Source organism: Erinaceus europaeus, chromosome 12 (assembly GCF_950295315.1).
Source record: "Erinaceus europaeus chromosome 12, mEriEur2.1, whole genome shotgun sequence".
NCBI classification, from domain to species: Eukaryota; Metazoa; Chordata; class Mammalia; order Eulipotyphla; family Erinaceidae; genus Erinaceus; species Erinaceus europaeus.
In genome coordinates this window covers 13,776,170-13,794,771 of record NC_080173.1, presented here as the reverse complement: position 1 = coordinate 13,794,771, position 18,602 = coordinate 13,776,170, and the positions used below count along the sequence as shown (strand labels likewise).

The window sequence follows — 18,602 nt, the reverse complement described above, 5'->3', positions numbered from 1 at the left end:
ACCTCTTCCTTGCCCAGACTGTCACAAAGCCCCAGCCTCCCCCTTGCTTTTTTCAAGAAAACTGAGGCACAAAAGCAGTGGCCAAGCCACACCCGCTGTCACCCAGCTCCCCCTACTCCTGCCATGGCATTCAACAACCAGATGTCATATTATATATGTATTTATTCATGCAGGATTGTCTAAACATTAGCCCTGTGCGTACAGGGGCTGTCTTGTCCCCTTCTGTGGTCCTGGCCCTTGGGGGAGCCTTGCACGCCAGCTCAGGAATATCAGGCCACATACAGGCCTCCACCTCATTTGCACTCACCTACTTGAATTATTCCCTCTGTCCACAGTGTCCACTTCCCTTCACCAGGGATGAGAAACTCCCACCCATCTGTCACCTCTTCCAAGAAGCTTTTTCTGGGGGTAATTGTAACCCCCTCTTATGACCCATGCCCACTGTTTATCTCAGATGGTGCAGTGGCTTCCATCCCTAGACCCCCAAGCTCCAGGCTGGGGGTGAGTCCTCTTGGGCCCAGTTTCCGGTCAGGCTGCAAAGCGCTCTTGTGTCTTCCCAGCAGAGGTGGAGGGATGGGCACAGAGCTGTCTCTCAGCAAGGCCAGGCAAGGTGTAGGGCCTCTCCCTCCCAGCTGGGACCCTGAACAGACTGCTTGGTGCATCTAATGAGATTGGTTCTGCCTGCCTCAGGGGAGCAGCTTGACAAAAGACATGTTTTGTTGTTGTTGTTTAAGGTTTTCTTTTCTTTTCTTTTCTTTTGCCATCAGGGTTATTGCTGGGGCTCAGTGACTGCATGGCTCCACTAAGCTTCTGACACAGAGTCTCGATTTGCCAAAACAGCTCAGACTCCAACACAGAACACCTATTTCTTCATTTCAGCATTACAGATGCAGGGAGAGAGAGGGAGAGGGAGAGGGAGAGGGAGAGGGAGAGGGAGAGGGAGAGGGAGAGGGAGAGGGAGAGGGCGAGAGAGAGAGAGAGAGAGAGAGAGAGAGAGAGAGAGAGAGGGACGCACTTTTCTAACACTGGGGCATATGTTCTCATCAAATGTGTAGATTTCATGTCATGTTTTCACCCAGCCCTCAACATCCACACGTCATAATCAACTTTCTCCTTTGTTCCTCTGTTTCTCTCCCTAGCTCCAGATGAAGCTGCCATCCGGGTCTCTCTCTAATCATTTCTTCCTTATTCTGGGAGCTGAACCATTAAATCATCCTCTTTCCACCAACTCCACCAGCAGGGACAAGTTTAGAACACAATTAATTAAGTCACAGGGCAAGGGAGAGGAAGGGACTGCAAAGAGACTGATGTTTAAATAAAGATCTCCTGGGGCTGGCGTGGGGAGGGAGAAGCAGCTGGGCTGGCTGTGGCTCCCTGGGAAAGCCTAGTAGATAGAGGAAAAGATGGTCCATGAACTCTGCTCTGGGTTTGCAGTGTAATACAACTGGAAAAGCCCCCTCCCTCCCTCTCTCTCTCTCTCTCCGTCTCTCTCATGTGCATTTCTATCTTCTTTAATTAATTCAATCAACTGACACTTTTTGAAGACCTTGATTAGCTCCAGGGAGATAAAAATAACCAGCCAGTGGCCCCTTTTTGAAAGGCTTATGATCTATGGGGCAAATAAATACACAAGCAAATGACTCTAATGTGGGGCCAGGTGGTGGTCGATCCAGGTTCAAGCTCCCCAGTCCCTACCTGCAGGGGGGAAGCTTCACAAGCAGTGAAACAGTGTTGGAGGTAACTCCCCCCACCCCTGTCTCTCACCTTAAAGCAAAGAATAAAAAAAATGGTCACCACTCCTGATAGAATCAGTGTGTAGGCACTGAGCCCCAGCAATAACCCTAGCAGGGAAAAAAAAAATTAGCAAAATAGCTCACTTGGGTAGTGTGTTGCTTTGACCTATGCACACTCCAGGGTCAAGCCCATTCCCTCACTGCACTGAAGGAAGTTTTGGTGCTGTGTTCTCTTTCATCCTCTCCCTCTTCCTCTCTGTGTCTACAATAATAACAATTAAAAATCATTATTTTACACACACTGAAGAAAGGAAGGAAGCTAGGCAAGCTTGAAATGGGCCCAGGAGGGGAGGAATCTGGTCCCTACAGGCTGTTTGGAACTCTTTGCCTCTGAGCCTCAGTTTCCCCAACAGGGCTGCCCGGATTTCCAGGAACCTCCTCACCTGCATCCAACACAGCCAAGAGCCTAGAGACCAATACAAAAGGAGGCCCCAAGCTTCTCACAGAGACATGCTAAGTCGACAAGCTACACAGAGCCCAGAGTCCTCTGGCAACATGGACTTGCTCTTGAGAAGCCCCGAAGCTTGGTGCCTGCTTTGTGCTTCATTTAGATACAATCCTTAGTGTGTGTGCTTAACCAGATGCGCCGCTGCCTGGCCCCAATTTAGACACAGTCCTAATGAGGGTGCTCAGCCGACCTTCTGACCCAGAGCCTCCACAGAGTGCAGATTAGAGGCAGGATGCTGCTGGAAGTGGCCACAATGATAAGAATGGAGAGTGATAGCTGACTGCCTCACAACAGGGAGCCAAAGTGCCACATTAAAACAATGATGGGAGAAGGGGTCACTGAGCGAGGACACAGCTCCCGGCCCCAGAGGGCACAACGCATGCAGGAGATTTAGAACTGGCCCAGGGATGTCAAGAACAGGTGAGATCACTCCCAACATGCTGTGTGTAAGACGGTGGGCCGGCGTGTGCACACATTAAAAACAGCAAAGGCTCAGCTCTAATTAAATTCCTTGCCTGAAGCCCGTGATACGAGGGTTTCCAGATGGGCCAATCCCCCACTGACAGTCTGACGTGCCAGCCTCCCCACGTGGGGAAGTGGGGGAAATGCTTGATTTCCAGAACTTTCTTCATCCCCTCCTGCCCTCTGTTTGGAAAGGCAGCTTGTCCTGACCCTCTGACACTCAGTGACAGTCCCCAGTCTGCAGCTGGCCTCTTTCTGGAAGGCCACGGAATCGTCTTTGTTCAGGAACAACGTGTGCTTAGATGCTCTGAAAGCAACTCGTCCCCTGGGAGGGAAAAGGCCAGTCCTCCTGATGGATGGCTCCCCACATGGCTCTCCAGCCAGGCTGCTCCCTCTGTGTCTCCCACACCCCAAGCATAGTCAGAGACTTTCTTTCTGCTCACTTATTTGTTGAGGCAGAGGAGAAGTAGCCAGGAGAGATGAGACCCTGCCTCCTTCCTGTCACCCCCAGAAGCACAGAGGCCCACCCACCTCCCCATCCCACCCCACCCCACCCCACCCCACCCCTGCCACTCACGGAACATGGTCATGAACTGCTTGGGGTTGAGGTTCCAGTAGCCCCAGTTGGTCCGGTAGCCGTGCAGTGTGGCGTACTCCTCATGGTTGTACGCGGGCTCGGTCCCAAAGGTGTCGATGACCCGGATCCGACACCTGGCCCCGCCAAAGATCAGGACGCAGGGTTAGCAACTCCTGGCGTCTGTCCGGGCTGGGGCAGCCCTGGCCGTGGGTCTATACTTCCAGCCAGCAGCTGTGCTGGAGGTGGCGTGATGAGGGGCTAGAGTTCAGACTCAGACAGGCCTGGCTATGTGACCACAGGTGAGAGCCTTGACCTCTCTGGGCCAGCCTCGCCATCTGACAGCCGGACCCATCAGCCTGGCTGTGCTGTCTAGGTGGGTGCCCTGAATCAAGATTGGCAACTCAGGAACAGTCATGACTATTACATCAAGAGAGCTCAGGAGGAGAGCACCCCCCCCCCACTATCCCTGGGGGGGCTCCTGCAGATCCTGAGTTTTCCCAGGCAGGAAAGGAGTCTGCTGGGGAGCTGACACCCCAGGATGGGCCCATTTCATCCAGGCTGAGATGAAGAAGAGAGGCCCTGGGGCCCCTTCTCTGTCCCAGGACCCTTCTCTAGAGCCTCCCCCTTCACCCGCCCGACCACCCCCCCCAACCTGGGACACCGTAGAGACTCAGACACCCCCATGCAGAGCTGGGCATGCAGAGCCCTTCCCTCTGACCCAGAATTGTGCAGACTGCTGAGGCCGGCACTCCTCCGGCAGCAGGGACAGGGGCTGGAGGAGGAGGCAGCTCCTGCAGAGAACACGCATTCATAATAAAAGCAATAACGCTGCCTGTCACCTTTTTTTCTCCTAATAAAATCACGGGGGCTCGTCAACGGGACAGGAACAAATATAATAAATAGCAAAACTCTCTGTGCTAAATTAAACCCCGCACCCCACTGGCTGCAGAGGGGGTGCTGGCCTAGATCCAGACAAAGGGTGGGGAGGGGACGTGTTTCAGAGCTCCAATCAGCAGAGGTCACTGTCCCATAGGGCCAACCCCCTCTTTCTCTTTCCACCCCTCCCAGCAATTCCTCTGCCCCCTCCTCCAGGTAGCTCTGACCCTGTCCCTCCTGGGTTCTTGTCATCTGAGGCAGCCTGGAGGCAGTGATTATTAGAGAAGGGGGTGGGCAGAGACATGACTCAGAATCCAAGCAAGCAGTTCTAGGGGGTGAGGGGCTGCAGCCGAAGCATGAGGGCAGGGAGAGGCCACTGCACCCTGTCCCCATGCTCACCGGTACTTCTTGAAGGAGAGACCCATGTATTGTTTCATCTGCTGCAGGCCATGGTAGTCAGTGTAGATGAGGTCGAAAGGCAGGGGCATAGTGAGCGGGCAGTTTCCCCGACCTGGCGGCACCCCTAAATTACTGAGAAAAGAACCTCTCAGTGTCTGAGCTCTGAGAGATGCCCCAGAAAGGGGCCACCCACTTTCCCAGCCAGCCCTGGAGCCCACCCCAGTTCCCTCATAAACATGGGGAAGGGGGCAGGGTGAGCAGAGGCTTGTAAGGAAAATCAGGGAGTCTTGAGTCCTGGAGATTCTCGCAAAAGAAGCAGACAGGTTGGCCCTGGATGGCTGGGCAGGTGTTCACTGCACAAGAGACTCTAGAAACAGGAAACTGTTCCAGCAACCTGGAGACTTCAAGAACCATTAAGGAGGGGCCAGGTGGTGGTACACCTGATCGGGCACACATGTTACCATGTGCAAGGGTCCAGGTTCAAGAAGCAAAACAGTGCTGTAGGTGTCTCTGTTTGTTCATATCTGATCATTAAAAGAAGAAGAAGAAACGAAGGAAGAAAGAATGAATGAGAGAAAGAAAGAAAGAAAGAAAGAGAGATAGAAAGAGAGAAAGGGAGAAAAAGAAGGAGAGATAGAAAGAGAAAGAAAGAGCCAGTAGGGGAGCTAGCACAACAGTGGGGCATAGAACCTGCATCCGACAGGTCCCAGGTTAGACCCCCAGCACCTCAAGAGTCAGCTGAGAGGTGGTCTGGTAAAAGCGAACACACAGGATGGGTGGCGGGCAGAGCACCTGGCCAAGCGCACATGTTACAGTGTGCAAAGACCTGGGTTAGACCCTGCAGTCCCCACCCGCAGGGTGGTAAAGCAGTGAGTGGTAAAGCAGTGCTGCAGGTGTCTCTCGGTCTCCCTCTCTCTCTCTCTAGCACCTCCTTTCTTCTTGATTTCTGGTTGTTTCTAGCCAATGAATAAATAAAAAGAATAATAATAAGCAAATGTTAGGTGGTCTCTGTAAGTGGATGCTGGATTCTACTTTGTACGACATCCTTATTTTCTTCTAAGCAGGGACTTCTACATTTGATTTTTTTTTTTGTCATTACAGGGAGTTCACTGATTTTTCAGATGGAAACAGATAAAACAGAGAGAAAGAAGAAAAGACACCATATCACCAAAGCTTCTACCAAGGCAACAGGGGCTGGATTCAAACCTCGGTGGTGAGTACAGCAGTACAGCAAGCAAATGCTCTAGCGAGGTGAGCTATTTTGCCTGCTCTAACCAGGGACCTCCTTATCCCAAAACTCCCCCAGTAAGGTTGAGGCCCCAGCAGGAAGCATAATTTCTCTCGGGGGCTACAGTCCAGAGGTACAGAACCACCCTTCATGCCTCTTCCCCCCTACACTCCACTGAGAACCACACATGGGACAGAATGATGATTCCCTGACCCATCCTTGCAGAAATGTGGAAGGGGTGGCTGCTCCTCCCACAGAGAATCTCAGTGTGTATGTGTGGGGGGGATTCAGATAGCTGTGAAAATAGGATGTGGGTGTGGGTGCTGCCACCTGCGCCAGGGAGACAGTGACTCCCATAGCGCCCTGGCCATTTCCAGGCAATGTGTCTCCTCTGTGGTCACGTGTGGTGCCCACAGAGCTAGAGCCCCTAGAGGGGCTCCTTTTTGTTGCCCCAATAGTGACCCACACCCTTGATGTCCATCCCATATTCCAAGTCAGGGATCTCTCCTGGGAGAATGACCACCTGCTAATATGCCAGGCCATGTGCTCCCCTCTCCATGAGCCTCAGGGCTGTTATTCTGAACCACCCACTCCCTATTCATTCATCTGGGCAGTTTCCCAGTGAGGCCAGGCCTCATTCAGATTAAGTAATGGAAAGTCTGACTGTTCACCCAGAAGCACACAAGGAGAGGAGCTGGGGTAGAACTAAGTCCACATGCCCACCAGCAGGCTCTCTTGGCTCCCCAGCCCTCTGGAGGTCAGATCACAGTGACAGACCATCAACTCACGGTGACAGTCTCAAATCAGAGCCCTGGGATGCTGGCTGGCAGAGTTCTGCTCCAGTCCCAGGGCTGCTGCTAACCTTAGAGAAGTCAGGAACCTCAGGGAATTGCAACTGAGACTCAGAGGTTATACAGGCTTCTGTGTTAAATATGAATAGACATGGGCCCTAGGTTGGATCAATGGGGTTAACAGTTAATAGTATTTATATACATCCCTCATATTTGGGAGCTACTCTCTGCCTTAACCCAGCTATCTAATCCTGTTCTCAACTTTAACACCATCTCCCCAGAGAATACTTTTAGTTCACCTCACATTAGCTATCAGGCTCAGGCAAAAATTACTAAAGTCATGGGCCACATGGAACATACCTAAAATAGACTTCCTAGCTTCTTTCCACCCTGAGATCCCTATTCTCAGATGCTCTATTCCTATCTTTGGGTTCCTGTTTATTATATAATTTGCTTTATATCTTACCACTTTCAGTTACCAAGTTGCAGATGCTACCATGACACCATCCTGATCTCCCCAGGCAGATGACCTTACCAGTGTTTCCGAGAACCTCACCTCTCCAGAGCCCTACCCCTCTAGAGAAAGACAGACAGAAACAGGCTAGGGGTATGGATTGACTTGCCAATGTCCATGTCCAGTGGAGAAGCAATTACAAAAGCCAGACCTTCCACCTTCTGCACCCCATAAAGAATTTTGGTCCAAATTCCCAGAGAGGGATAAAGAATAGGGAATCTTCCATTGGAGGGGGGTGGGCACTGTGGTGGTAACTGTGGTGGAATTGTACCCCTGTTATCTTACAATCTTGTTAACCATTATTCAATCACTAATAAAATTTAAATAAATAAAAGTAAGAATGCCCATCTCACAAGTGAGGCAAGGTGACTTGGTCCCATTAATGACTGTTAATAGTTCAGTCATTAGTTTTACATGAGTGTGTCAACCTCTCCCTACAACCCCTACATTCCCCACATGCCCCACCTCCAATCTAAAATCCTGGCATGTAACACCTGGACTCTCTAAATACATTCCCCTCTCTTCTATCTTATTCTAGAGAAAAAAAAATCTTTCTATTATGTAGATCTGGCTATATCATCCCCGGGTTCAGATTCTCTCCATGACACTGTTCTCCTCCTGATCTTAATTCAAACTTTGCTTCTTTTACCAGGAAGCCTTCCTGGAATGGACCACTAGACACAGTGAGAGGCTCCTCTTTCAAGTTCTACCCTGCCCCCCCCCCATCCTCTTGCAACGGTTAAGTAGCATCCCCGGCAGTACTGGGGTGCTGGTGGTCCATACACCCTGAAGGATGAGGGAGAGGGACAGAGTGGCCTGGAGACCTGGCCAAGGGTTAACCAGAAGCCACACTGGCTCCTGGCTCCAGAAAACAAAGATTTTCAATTTCAGGTGCCTTCACCAGAGATGAGTGTCTGCAGCTGCCTCCTTCCTCTTGTCCTGAGGAGTCAGAGCTGCACATGGAGAGAGCAGAGGGCCAGCCCCAGGGAGAGGGGCTGTGATTTTCTCTCTCATCACTTAAGTTCACTCTTACGGGAAATTTTATGCTGTATGCTTGACTGGGAGCAGTGACATGAGCTAAAATAAAATACAGTCTCCTGGACTTCCTTCAAAGGTGCCCAGGGAAATTTGGTTCAAGATCCTCCCCCTTCCATGCCAGCTCCTAAAAGACCCACTTTGAATGTGTGGTTTCAAAGCCAACTTCATGTCTCTCTGAAAGCTGAGTGCTGCGCTGTTAGAAGGGGGAGGGGGCAGTAGAGGGGTTCCCTAAGCCCATGCACTAGAGGCTCCCCATCTCCACATGCCTGTGGCTTGCCTCGCTGCTTGTGAAGCTTTCTCCCTGGGACTGGGGACATGAAACTGGGTCCTTGTGCGTGCTAACATATGCACTCTACCAGGTGCACCACCTCCCCAGGCCCCAACTACAACACTATTTATTTATTTATTTATTTATTTATTTATTTATATTTTTGCCTCCAGAGTTATCGCTGGAGCTTAGTGCAAGCATTACAAATCCACTGCTCCTGGTGGCTGTTTGTTCCATTTTATTAGAAAGGACAGAGGGAAATTGAGAGAGGAGTGGGGTATGGAGTTGGGGGAGAGAAAGACAGCCATCTGCAGACCTGCTTCACTGCATGCAAAGCGACCCCCCTGCAGGTGCAGAGCCAGGGGCTCAAACTGGGATCCTTGTATGGGTTCTTGTGCTTCATACTATGTGCACTTAACCTGGTGCACCACCGTCCACCCCCTCAATATTTATTGTTTTTTTTAAGAGCCAACCGGGGCACACTCTTGGGCCTGCATCTAGTCCTGCTCAGTCCAGCTCTCTGTCTCCTGAGGATATCTGTGTCCCCATCTTCTCCAGCACCCCCAGGCTCCCAGCTGGTCAAAAATTTGGAACTCAGCAAATACTCAGAGAAGGATGACTCAGTCAGTCACCTCTGCCAGCAGATCAGAAGACAGGATGGGTAAATGGGACAAGAGAGAAAGGAAAATCTATCTACACTCAACAAAGAGACATAACCCTCATCTAAGGATTGAGATTCGGCCCTGGGCACGAGTTCTGCCCCAATCCGACACTGACCCAGAGTCTGCCAGTCTTTCTAAGCTAAAAATGCTCTGCCTTTATTCCTCCCCGTGGCTGGAATCATCTCTCCAGGTAGTGCTCAAATTCTGGGACACCCTCTTCCCTCTCTCGCTCCTCTTTGTGTGGGAAGGACCTAATTAAAAAGGAATTTTCACAAGTGCTAAAGATCTTCAGCTGCAGGTGTAATGTGCAGCCAAGGAGCCGCTCCTTCCCCTCATCTCTTGTTACTGGGGGCTCCAGGCATTCCTGACTCCCTGGAAGCCTGCCCACCCTGGCTGGTGCCCATTTCCTGGGCACTACAGCACTGCCCCCGTGCCTCCTGGGGCTGGCTGCCAGAGTCAGCCTCTGCTTCCCAAGAGCATGAAAGGGCATTCAGAAGGGGCCCTGGGGAGCTCACTGGGCATCTAATGAGCTACTTTTAGGAAGGTGAACGGCACTAATGAAGAAGAAATGATCTCTTCCTGCGGCGGCTGTGCCCCTTGCCCACACTGGTCTAAAATGCCCAACAGAAGAGCCTTCTGATGCCACAATGATGTGCTCACCATCACTGGCTAATGCTCCTGTGCCCGGAGGCCAGGGGCACATGGCTAAGGGAGAGCAGAGGCTCCAGCCACTCCTTAGGCAAGGCCAAAAGAAAGTAGGGCCCTGCAGGGAAAGCGCAGCCCAGAGAGCAAGGGTCTCCCACTTGAGGGGGGTGGGCTGTGTGGGAACAGACAAAAGCTGACACTTTTATTCTCCATGTCCCTTACCAGAAAGCAAATTCGGGGCTGGAAGTAGTGCTAGGCAAAGCCACAGACTCCTCCCTCCCCCTGGCTCCCAAGGCTCCCCTCCACCAGTGCTGGAAGGGCCGACTGCTGTCTCCCTCTGGCTGTTTCCTGCTGTCTACTTTGCCGGTGGACCCTGGTTTCTTTCTCTCTTTTATTTTATATTTATTTATTTTATTTTCTGTTGTTCTTGTTGTTTTTCATTGTTGTTGTAGTTGTTGTTGTTGTTATTGATATCGCCATTGTTGGATAGGACAGAGAGAAATGGAGAGAGGAGGGGAAGACAGAGAGGAGAGAAAGACAGACACCTGCAGACCTGCTTCACCGCTTGTGAAGTGACTCCCCTACAGGTGGGGAGCCGGGGGCTCGAACCGGGATTCTTACACCAGTCCTTGCACTTTGCACCACATGCGCTTAACCCGCTGTGCTACTGCCCGATTCCCTGGACCCTGGTTTCTATGACACATGCCTGCAGGTGATGGGCACCCGGTGAGGCCTCTGCCTCCTCGCAGCTTCCCCAGGACTGAGAATCACTGAAGTGTCCTCACAGCTCCTGCTGCCCCAGCTGCCCTGGCCATGCATTCCAGGTGCCACCAAGGTCCACACTGGGGGCTGGGCCCTGGAAGTCAGTTTTGCAGTTCTTGGGGATGCTTCATTCTAGGCTCACACTGTTCTGCCCACTTGCATACCTTTGTTGAGAACCAGTGTGTTGGGGAAGACACAGAGATAAGACCCAGGTTTTAGGGGCCAGGTGGTAGCACACCTGGTTGAGTGTACATGTTAACATGCATGAGGACCCTGGATCAAGCCCCTGGCTCTCCACCTGCAGGTGGAAGCTTCATAAGCAGCAAAGCAGTGCTGCAGGTATCTTTCTTTCTTTTTTTTTTTTTTCCTCCTCCAGGGTTATTGCTGGGCTTGGTGCCTGCACCATGAATCCACCGCTCCTGGAGGCCATTTTTTCCCCCCTTTTGTTGCTCTTGTTGTAGCTTCGTTGTGGTTATTATTATTGCCCTTGTTGACGCAATTCGTTGTTGGATAGGACAGAGAGAAATGGAGAGAGGAGGGGAAGACAGAGAAGGGGAGAGAAAGACAGACACCTGCAGACCTGCTTCACCGCCTGTGAAGCGACTCCCCTGCAGGTGGGGAGCCGGGGGCTCGAACCGGGATCCTTACGCCGGTCCCTGCGCTTTGCGCCACATGCGCTTAACCCACTGCGCCACCGCCCGACCCCCTGCAGGTATCTTTCTTTCCCTCTCCTTCTCTATATCCTCCTCCTTTTCAATTTCTCTCTGTATCATATTATATAAAGACCCAGGTTTAGGCCCAGTAGCATAACCCAGGGGAGGATGAGGGTTGGAAGGACAGGCCCAGCTGTTGTGGCGCCATAGAAAGGGGTCTACCCAGAGCCCTGAGGAGAGAGCAAGGCTTCCTGGAAGAAGACTTCTCTTTTACAAACACTGATCTCTGACTACAGGGAAAGCTGTAAGGAGCTTGAGGATCTGTTCATACCATCCTACACTTCTTTTTTATTTTAATATTTATTTATTTACCCTTGGTTTCTGCCCTTGTTTTATTGTTGTGGTTATTATTGTTGTTGTTATTGATGTCTTCGTAGCTGGATAGGACAAAGAGAAATGGAGAGAGGAGGGGAAGACAGAGAGGGGGAGAGAAAGACAGACACCTGCAGACCTGCTTCACCACTTGTGAAGCGACTCTCCTGCAGGTGAGGTGCCGGGGCTCGAACCGGGATCCTTAAGCTGGTCCTTGTGCTTTGTGCCATCTGCGCTTAACCGCTGAGCATCCTACACTTCTTTACCTTTAAAATTTTACTTATTACATTACAGTGCACAAGGACCCAGGTTCAAGCTCCTGGTCCCCAACTGCAGGAGGAAAGCTTCATGAGTGGTGAAGCAGGGTCTGCAGGTGTCTGTCTCTTTTACTCTCTCTATCTCCTCCCTCTCTCAATTTCTCTCTGTCTCTATGCAGGAATAAAAATATATTTTATTAATTTATTTTTTAATTAAAGACATAGAGAGAGAGAAAGAGAGAGCAGAGTCTCTCAGTGCTATCTTATAGTGGTGCTGGGGATTGAACCAATGTGTCCTGGAGCCCTGCTTCCCCAGAGCCCTGCCACACTAGAGCCAGAGAGAGACAGGCTGGGAGTATGGATCGACCTGTCAACACCCATGTTCAGTGGGGAAGCAATTACAGAAGCCAGACCTTCCACCTTCTGTACCCCATTATGGCCCTGGGTCCATACTCCTCCCAGAGGGATAAAGAATAGGAAAGCTATCAAGGGAGGGGATGGGATACGGAGTTCTGGTGGTGGGAATTGTGTGGAGTTGTAACCCTCTTATCCTATGGTTTTGTCAGTGCTTCCTTTTTATAAATAAAAAAATTTTTAAAGGGGGGGTACTGGGGAGGCCCAATCAAACATGTACTTTACCAAATGAGAGACCCGGCTTCATTTCCAAGCAACACACGACAGCCTCAGAAGAGCAAGAGAAGGTCTATGGATGGAAGACTGTATTGTTATGCACCCCTTTCTCTCTACTTTTCCCCCTCCAGGCTTATTGCTGGGGCTTGGTGCTGGCACTACGAATCCACTACTCCTGGAGGCCATTTTTTCTTTACTTTTCTTTTCTTTTTTTCTTTTTTTGGATAAGACAGAAAAAAATGAGAGAGGAGGGGAAGAGAGAGAAGAAGGGGAGAAAGAAAGATAGACACCTTCAGACCTGCTTCACTGCTTGTGAAGTGATCCCCACCCTTACAGGTGGGGAGCCCGGGGCTCAAACTGGGATCCTTGAGTGGGCTCTCTCTAATTTTCCTCCCCCTCCCCCTCTCTATTCTTTTTAATGAAAAAAAAATCTCAAAGTCCCAACAACATGCAATCACTGGGAGATGATATCACAAGACAAGAAACACCGGATCCACCAGAAGTTAAAGGAGAAGTCTGGAACAGATTCCCCTCACAGTCTCCAAAGGAACCAAACATCTGCCATCTTAGTTTCTGACTTGCAACCTGCAGTACTGAGCTGCTAAATATCTGTTGTTCAGTCACACCCCCCCCACCCCACTCAATCAAAATGACTCTTTTCTTCAGTCAACAGTGACTTCCACTGATCATTTTCAGTCTCCCTAACTTTTTTTTTCCCTCCAGGGTTATTGCTGGGCTCAGGGCCTGCACCATGAATCCACCGCTCCTGGAGGCCATTTTTCCCCCTTTTGTTGCCCTTGTCGTTGTAGCCTCGTTGTAGTTATTATTATTGCCATTGTTGATGTCGTTCGTTGTTGGATAGGACAGAGAGAAATGGAGAGAGGAGGGGAAGACAGAGAGGGGGGAGAGAAAGATAGACACCTGCAGACCTGCTTCATCACTTGTGAAGCGACTCCTCTGCAGGTGAGGAGCCGGGGGCTCGAACCGGGATCCTTACGCTGGTCCCTGCGCTTTGCACCAGATGCGCTTAACCCGCTGCGCTACTGCCTGAGCCCCTCTCCCTAACTTTTATGAACATATCATCTCATGAGCTATACCTCCTTCTAGAAGCATCTATTCAAGTGAAGGAGACAGCATCATAGTTATGCAAAAAAAAGTTTTGTGCCTAAGTCCCAGTTTCAACCCCCTCCCCCCCCCAACAAGTCAGGGATGAGGAGTGCTCTGGTTAAAAATAAATAAATAAATAAATAAATAAATAAATAAATACTCCATTAGTTCCCATGAGTCCATAGGCTCTTAGCCACTCCTCACTCCCACTGGCCCGGAAGTGCTGATGTGCCCTAGGCTTTGCCCTTAAGCCTCCTCTGCTACCACTTGGCAATTTCATCTGGACTGTGTCCAAAGGCTGCCAAGATGCTGTCCCTGCCCTGAGCCCCAGGCCCATGGCCCAGCCGTCTGCACCTTCAATTCAACATGCCCGAACCCAGATGCAATGTTGCCTTGGTCTACTGCATTTCCCCCACCCCCACCCCTGCTTCCTCCACCCCCTGCTTTGCACTGCTCAGCACAGCCCTGGTCCAGGCCAGTGTGAGAATCAGAGCCAGATCCCAACTGGGTCCAAACCGCAGGCCTGCCTGCACAGCCAGCTGCCGGGAGCGTGTAGCCGGACGGAGTTGGGTGAAGCCATGCTGAAGACTGAAAATAGGATGTGGTCTCTGTCTGTCTTTGTTGTTCTCCAGGGACCCTCCCCAGCATTTCCCTTGAACAAACACTGAACAAACATGAGGCTGATTTCCATTTGGATGGTGAGCTTACCAGACACCGTTTTCCCTCCTCGTCCTCCTTATTTAAACATTCTCCTCTCAAGCTTTCATCATTTGCCAGTTAAGTCAACTAATTTTCTACTAAACCCAATTTCACTCATGGATGGAGGAAGAGCTCAGTAATTTCTCCTCATGCCATGTACTATTAATGATGCTTGAAATTATGCAAATAAAATTGATGAGCACAGCCAATTCTGAGCGGGTGGGCAGGGAAGGCTTGACTTTAAATGTCCGCTCTGGAGCCAGGCACTCGGGAGGACAGTGCTGGATGCAGCTCACCGGGGGTGCTGCACGGGTGGGGGCTGGCTCGCATCACCCTGCCGCCGTGACACTGCGAAACTCGTGGCTCCCGTGTGCCACCCGGTGTCCCTGCAGACATCTTGGAGCAGCACTGCCAGATTCGGATTCTGGGTACTGGCCCCCGAACATCACTCCAGTGAGCCGCTTAATTAAGACACCAGAACACAAGCAGCAGTGGAAGGAGGCTCGTTCGTCCAGCCTTGTTGCTCAGTCAGGGGCTGAGACAGCTGCCGTGAACATCTGTGAATAAACTACAATGACTGTACAAGCAGCGCCTTTGTCCTGCTGCCGGCCCCACGCGGGTCATTCCCACAGCCAAGCTGTGGTGCTTGGAATTCAGATTACCTTCACCTCCTGCCGACCTATTTTCAAATTAACCTGGTGCTACTGGCAAGAGATGGTTCCCCTGGGCTGGGAATTGTGTCCCACCTCCCCTGCCATGTTGGTCCCTTCAATGATCCTGCCTCATCCTGCAATAGCCATAAAGGTTCCGTGCAGGCACATTCGTCACTATATCTCTACCATCCTCCAAGGTCACCGGGCTCAAACGTCACCATTTCGCCATGTGTTGTGAGTTCCTTTATTGGTGTCCTAACCCCAGCACCTCGGGGTGTGTGCTTATGTGGAAAGAGGATCTCTACACAGGCGATCGAGTAAAAATGAGGTCATGCAGCCCAGGAGGTGGTGCAGTGGATAAAGCAGTGACTCTCAAGCATGAGTCCTCAGTTCAGTCCCAGGCATTGCATGTGTCAGAGTGATGCTCTAGTTCTCTCTCCCCATCTTTCTTTTACCATCCTTCCTTCCTTCCTTCCTTCCTTCCTTTCTTTCTTTCTTTCTTTCTTTCTTTCTTTCTTTCTTTCTCCTTCCCTTCCTTCCTTCCTTCCTTCCTTCCTTCCTTCCTTCCTTCCTTCCTTTCAATTTGATAGAACAGAGAGAAATTGAGAGGGAAGGTGGTCCGGGGGGTGGTGCAGTAGATAAAGCATCAGACTCTCAAGCATGAGTTCCTGAGTTCAATCCCCAGCCAGACATGTACTACAGTGATGTCTGGTTCTTTCTCTACCCTCTTATCTTTCTCATGAGTAAATAAATAAAATCTTTAAAACAAATAAGAATTTAAAAAATTGAGAGGGAACAAGAGATAGAGATGGAGAGACCTGCAGCACTGCTTCACGATTCATGAAGCTTCCCCCTGAAGGTGGGGGTTAGGGTCTTGAACTCAGGTCCTTGCACATGATAATGTGTGCACTCAGGGTCAGCCATCATCCCCCATCCTTCTCATAAATAAATAAGTAAAAAAAATTAGATGAGGTCATTAGGGTAGACAACAGAATCAAAGTCCTTATGAGAAGGGGAAATCTGAACCCAGACACTTATGTAGAGGTCATGTGACTATGAAGACAGAAGTCAAGGAGATACTGCTACAAGCCGATGATCACCAAAACCCACCATCCAATCCTGAGCAGTGTGGAGAGAGACATGGGACACCTGCCCCTCACAGCCTTCCTTGCTTGCTGACACTTGGAGGCTGGGCTTCGAGCTCTGCACCTTTCTGTTGTTTCAGAACCCCAGTTTGCAACATGCCACAGCCCTGTCAATCCTCGTGATGCATCTGCACTTTCGCTGCTGCTCAGAAGAAGCCAGCAGGCAGCATCACCAGGATGGTCCCAGCAGAGGATGCCCTGAGGAGCTCATAGCCCTGGCTTACAGCTCCCATGGGGGAAAGCACATCCAAGAGCAAATAAGGCACAAAGTTCACCCCAGACCAGCAGGTCCCCAGTTGATTCCTAGGTGAGGCATGAGAGGGGAGGTCCCACTTTCTAGTTCCTTCCAGTGGGGGCCTTCTTGGCCCACTCCCCTCCACATAGTCCACACACCTGCAACCAAGGGTATTGGATGGTGCTGGCAGTTGTGGGTTGGGGAACCCATCCAATCTGCAAATCTTTGAGGGTTCTGACCCTCCACCCCAAGCCTGAAACCACTCCTCAGGGCACAGAGGAACCGCTTTTGAGCAAGTCATCAAGGCCAGTCGACATTTTCTACAATGACTCAACCCCAAACCTAGTCCCCACCTTGCAGGGGGAGGGGGAGTACTTAGAAAAGCCATGGTCTCGGGGGTCGGGTGGTGGCGCAACGGGTTAAGCGCATGTGGCGCAAAGCTCAGGAACCGTTTTAAGGATCCGGTTCGAGCCCCTGGCTCCCCACCTGCAGGGGAGTCGCTTCACAGGCGGTGAAGCAGGTCTGCAGGTGTCTATCTTTCTCTCCTCATCTCTGTCTTCCCCTCCTCTCTCCATTTCTCTCTGTCCTATCCAACAGCGAACGACATCAACAACAACTTTAGCCACAACAAGGCTACAACAACAATGGCAACAAAGGGGGGAAAATGGCCTCCAGGATCAGAGGATTCATGGTGTAGGCACTGAGCCCCAACAGGTGCAGGCACTGAGCCCCAACAATAACCCTAGAGGCAAAAAAAAGAAAAAGAAAAGCCGTGGTCTCAACTCCTACTTCTCTCTGCTCATTCAAATCACCTGGGATTTTAAACACTTGACACTTGGGCTCAGCCCCAGATACGGGAAATCAAAGAGCCAGGAGTAGAGCTCAGTTATACAGTGTGTGTGTGTGAGGAGGTTAGGCTGCAGCTGGGCTGAAGAATCCCCACCTGGAACTCATTCCAATCACAGCTGATGCTGCTGATTTTGACAATATGACTATATTATGTCTCTGGGGAAAGACGGTTTCCATTTTGTTCTTCTTTCTAGTCGTTTTAGAACTACATGGAATAGGAGCTTTAGAAAACACCTTCCTAGGGCTGTTGACATGACTCTGCCCTGGCTGACAAGATCATGCACACGTACAGACAGTTCCCACAGGAAACCAAGGGCAGAGCCAGCCAGGCACAGTCCTGGACCTGCCCATTCAAGCACACTAAGAGTCAGGGAGACAGGTGGTGGCCGCTCTCTGGGGTCCCTGATTCTGGGGATTTCAGTTCTGCAAGAGCCTGGCAGGGGTGAAAGGCTGGTGAGAAGATACAGGCTTTGTGTGGGGCATGTGTGCATGCATGTGTGTGCACATGTATCCACATTTGCACACATGGGCAGAGTGCTACATGTCCAGCACTGGGGTGTATGCTGAGTTATGTGTTTGCATGTGTGTGATGCAACGTATATGTGTCCAAAGGCATGCATGTTTGTGTGTGTGTGTACAGGGTCCACAAAGCATGTCTTTGTGCACATGCATGTATGCACACCCAGTAGGTGTGCATGTGTGGTTGTACACAGGGCATGTGTGCATATCTGCAGTGAGAAAGGACAGCACAGAGAGGTGGGGGGAGGGGGGAAGGGCAAGAAGTCAACACCTGGAACCTGTCTGCTGACTGAGATCATTGGAAGTTCTCATCGAGTCATTAGCAGACTCTAAGTCACAGAACAGAACTAAAGAGCCGGCAGAAGTATTCAAGACTAGTGCTCGCTGGGCCCCTGTGACCTAAAATTATCTGCAGCTCTATTCCTACCAGCACCCCCCTTTCTCCACCTCCTGTGAGACAGAAAATCTGCATACATGACCCAGGAAAAATGCTTTTCAGAGTGGCTGGGAAGGTGGTTGGGGTGGGGGTGGGGAAGTACACCTTGCACGTGTGAGGCTCTAGGTTCAATCCCAAGCATCACATATGATTTTGTGGTGATTTGGCCTTGCTCTTTCTCCCTCAAAACTGGAAAAAGAAAGAAAGAAAGAGTAAAAAAGGAAAGAAAGGAAGGAAGGAAGAAAGAAAGAATATCATTTTTTGAAATAGTGATTAGAAAAGAGAGACATCTAGAACCAATAAGCTATCAAGATGGTGGACAGGGTCTGGACAGGAGTCTCACTTGGGCTTGAAAACCACCTGAGAGTAAGTTAGTGGATAATGAAGGAAAGTTAATTTATGTTCTAGAGTAAAATTATAATGATTCCCTTAAAGATAAATAAAAATGAGGAATAGCAATGCACCAAGAACAAAAATCCCTCACCATAAAAAAATAAAAGAAAGAGTGAGTCGGGCGGTGGCGCAAAGCTCAAGGATCAGCATAAGGATCCCGGTTCAAGCCCCCGGCTCCCCACCTGCAGGGG

General features: G+C 50.5%; 1 protein-coding gene across 1 annotated transcript in view; it reads right to left on the bottom strand.

Annotated features, from left to right (window-relative positions):
• Positions 1-18,602, bottom strand: part of MGAT5B (alpha-1,6-mannosylglycoprotein 6-beta-N-acetylglucosaminyltransferase B) — an 82,120-nt gene that overhangs the window by 17,792 nt on the left and 45,726 nt on the right. Inside the window, exons 9-10 of the mRNA XM_007532512.3 lie at positions 4,556-4,687; positions 3,281-3,414 (exon numbers count right to left, since the gene is read on the bottom strand). Coding sequence (XP_007532574.1) covers positions 3,281-3,414; positions 4,556-4,687 — 266 coding nt within the window. The remainder of the gene's footprint in view (positions 1-3,280; positions 3,415-4,555; positions 4,688-18,602) is intronic.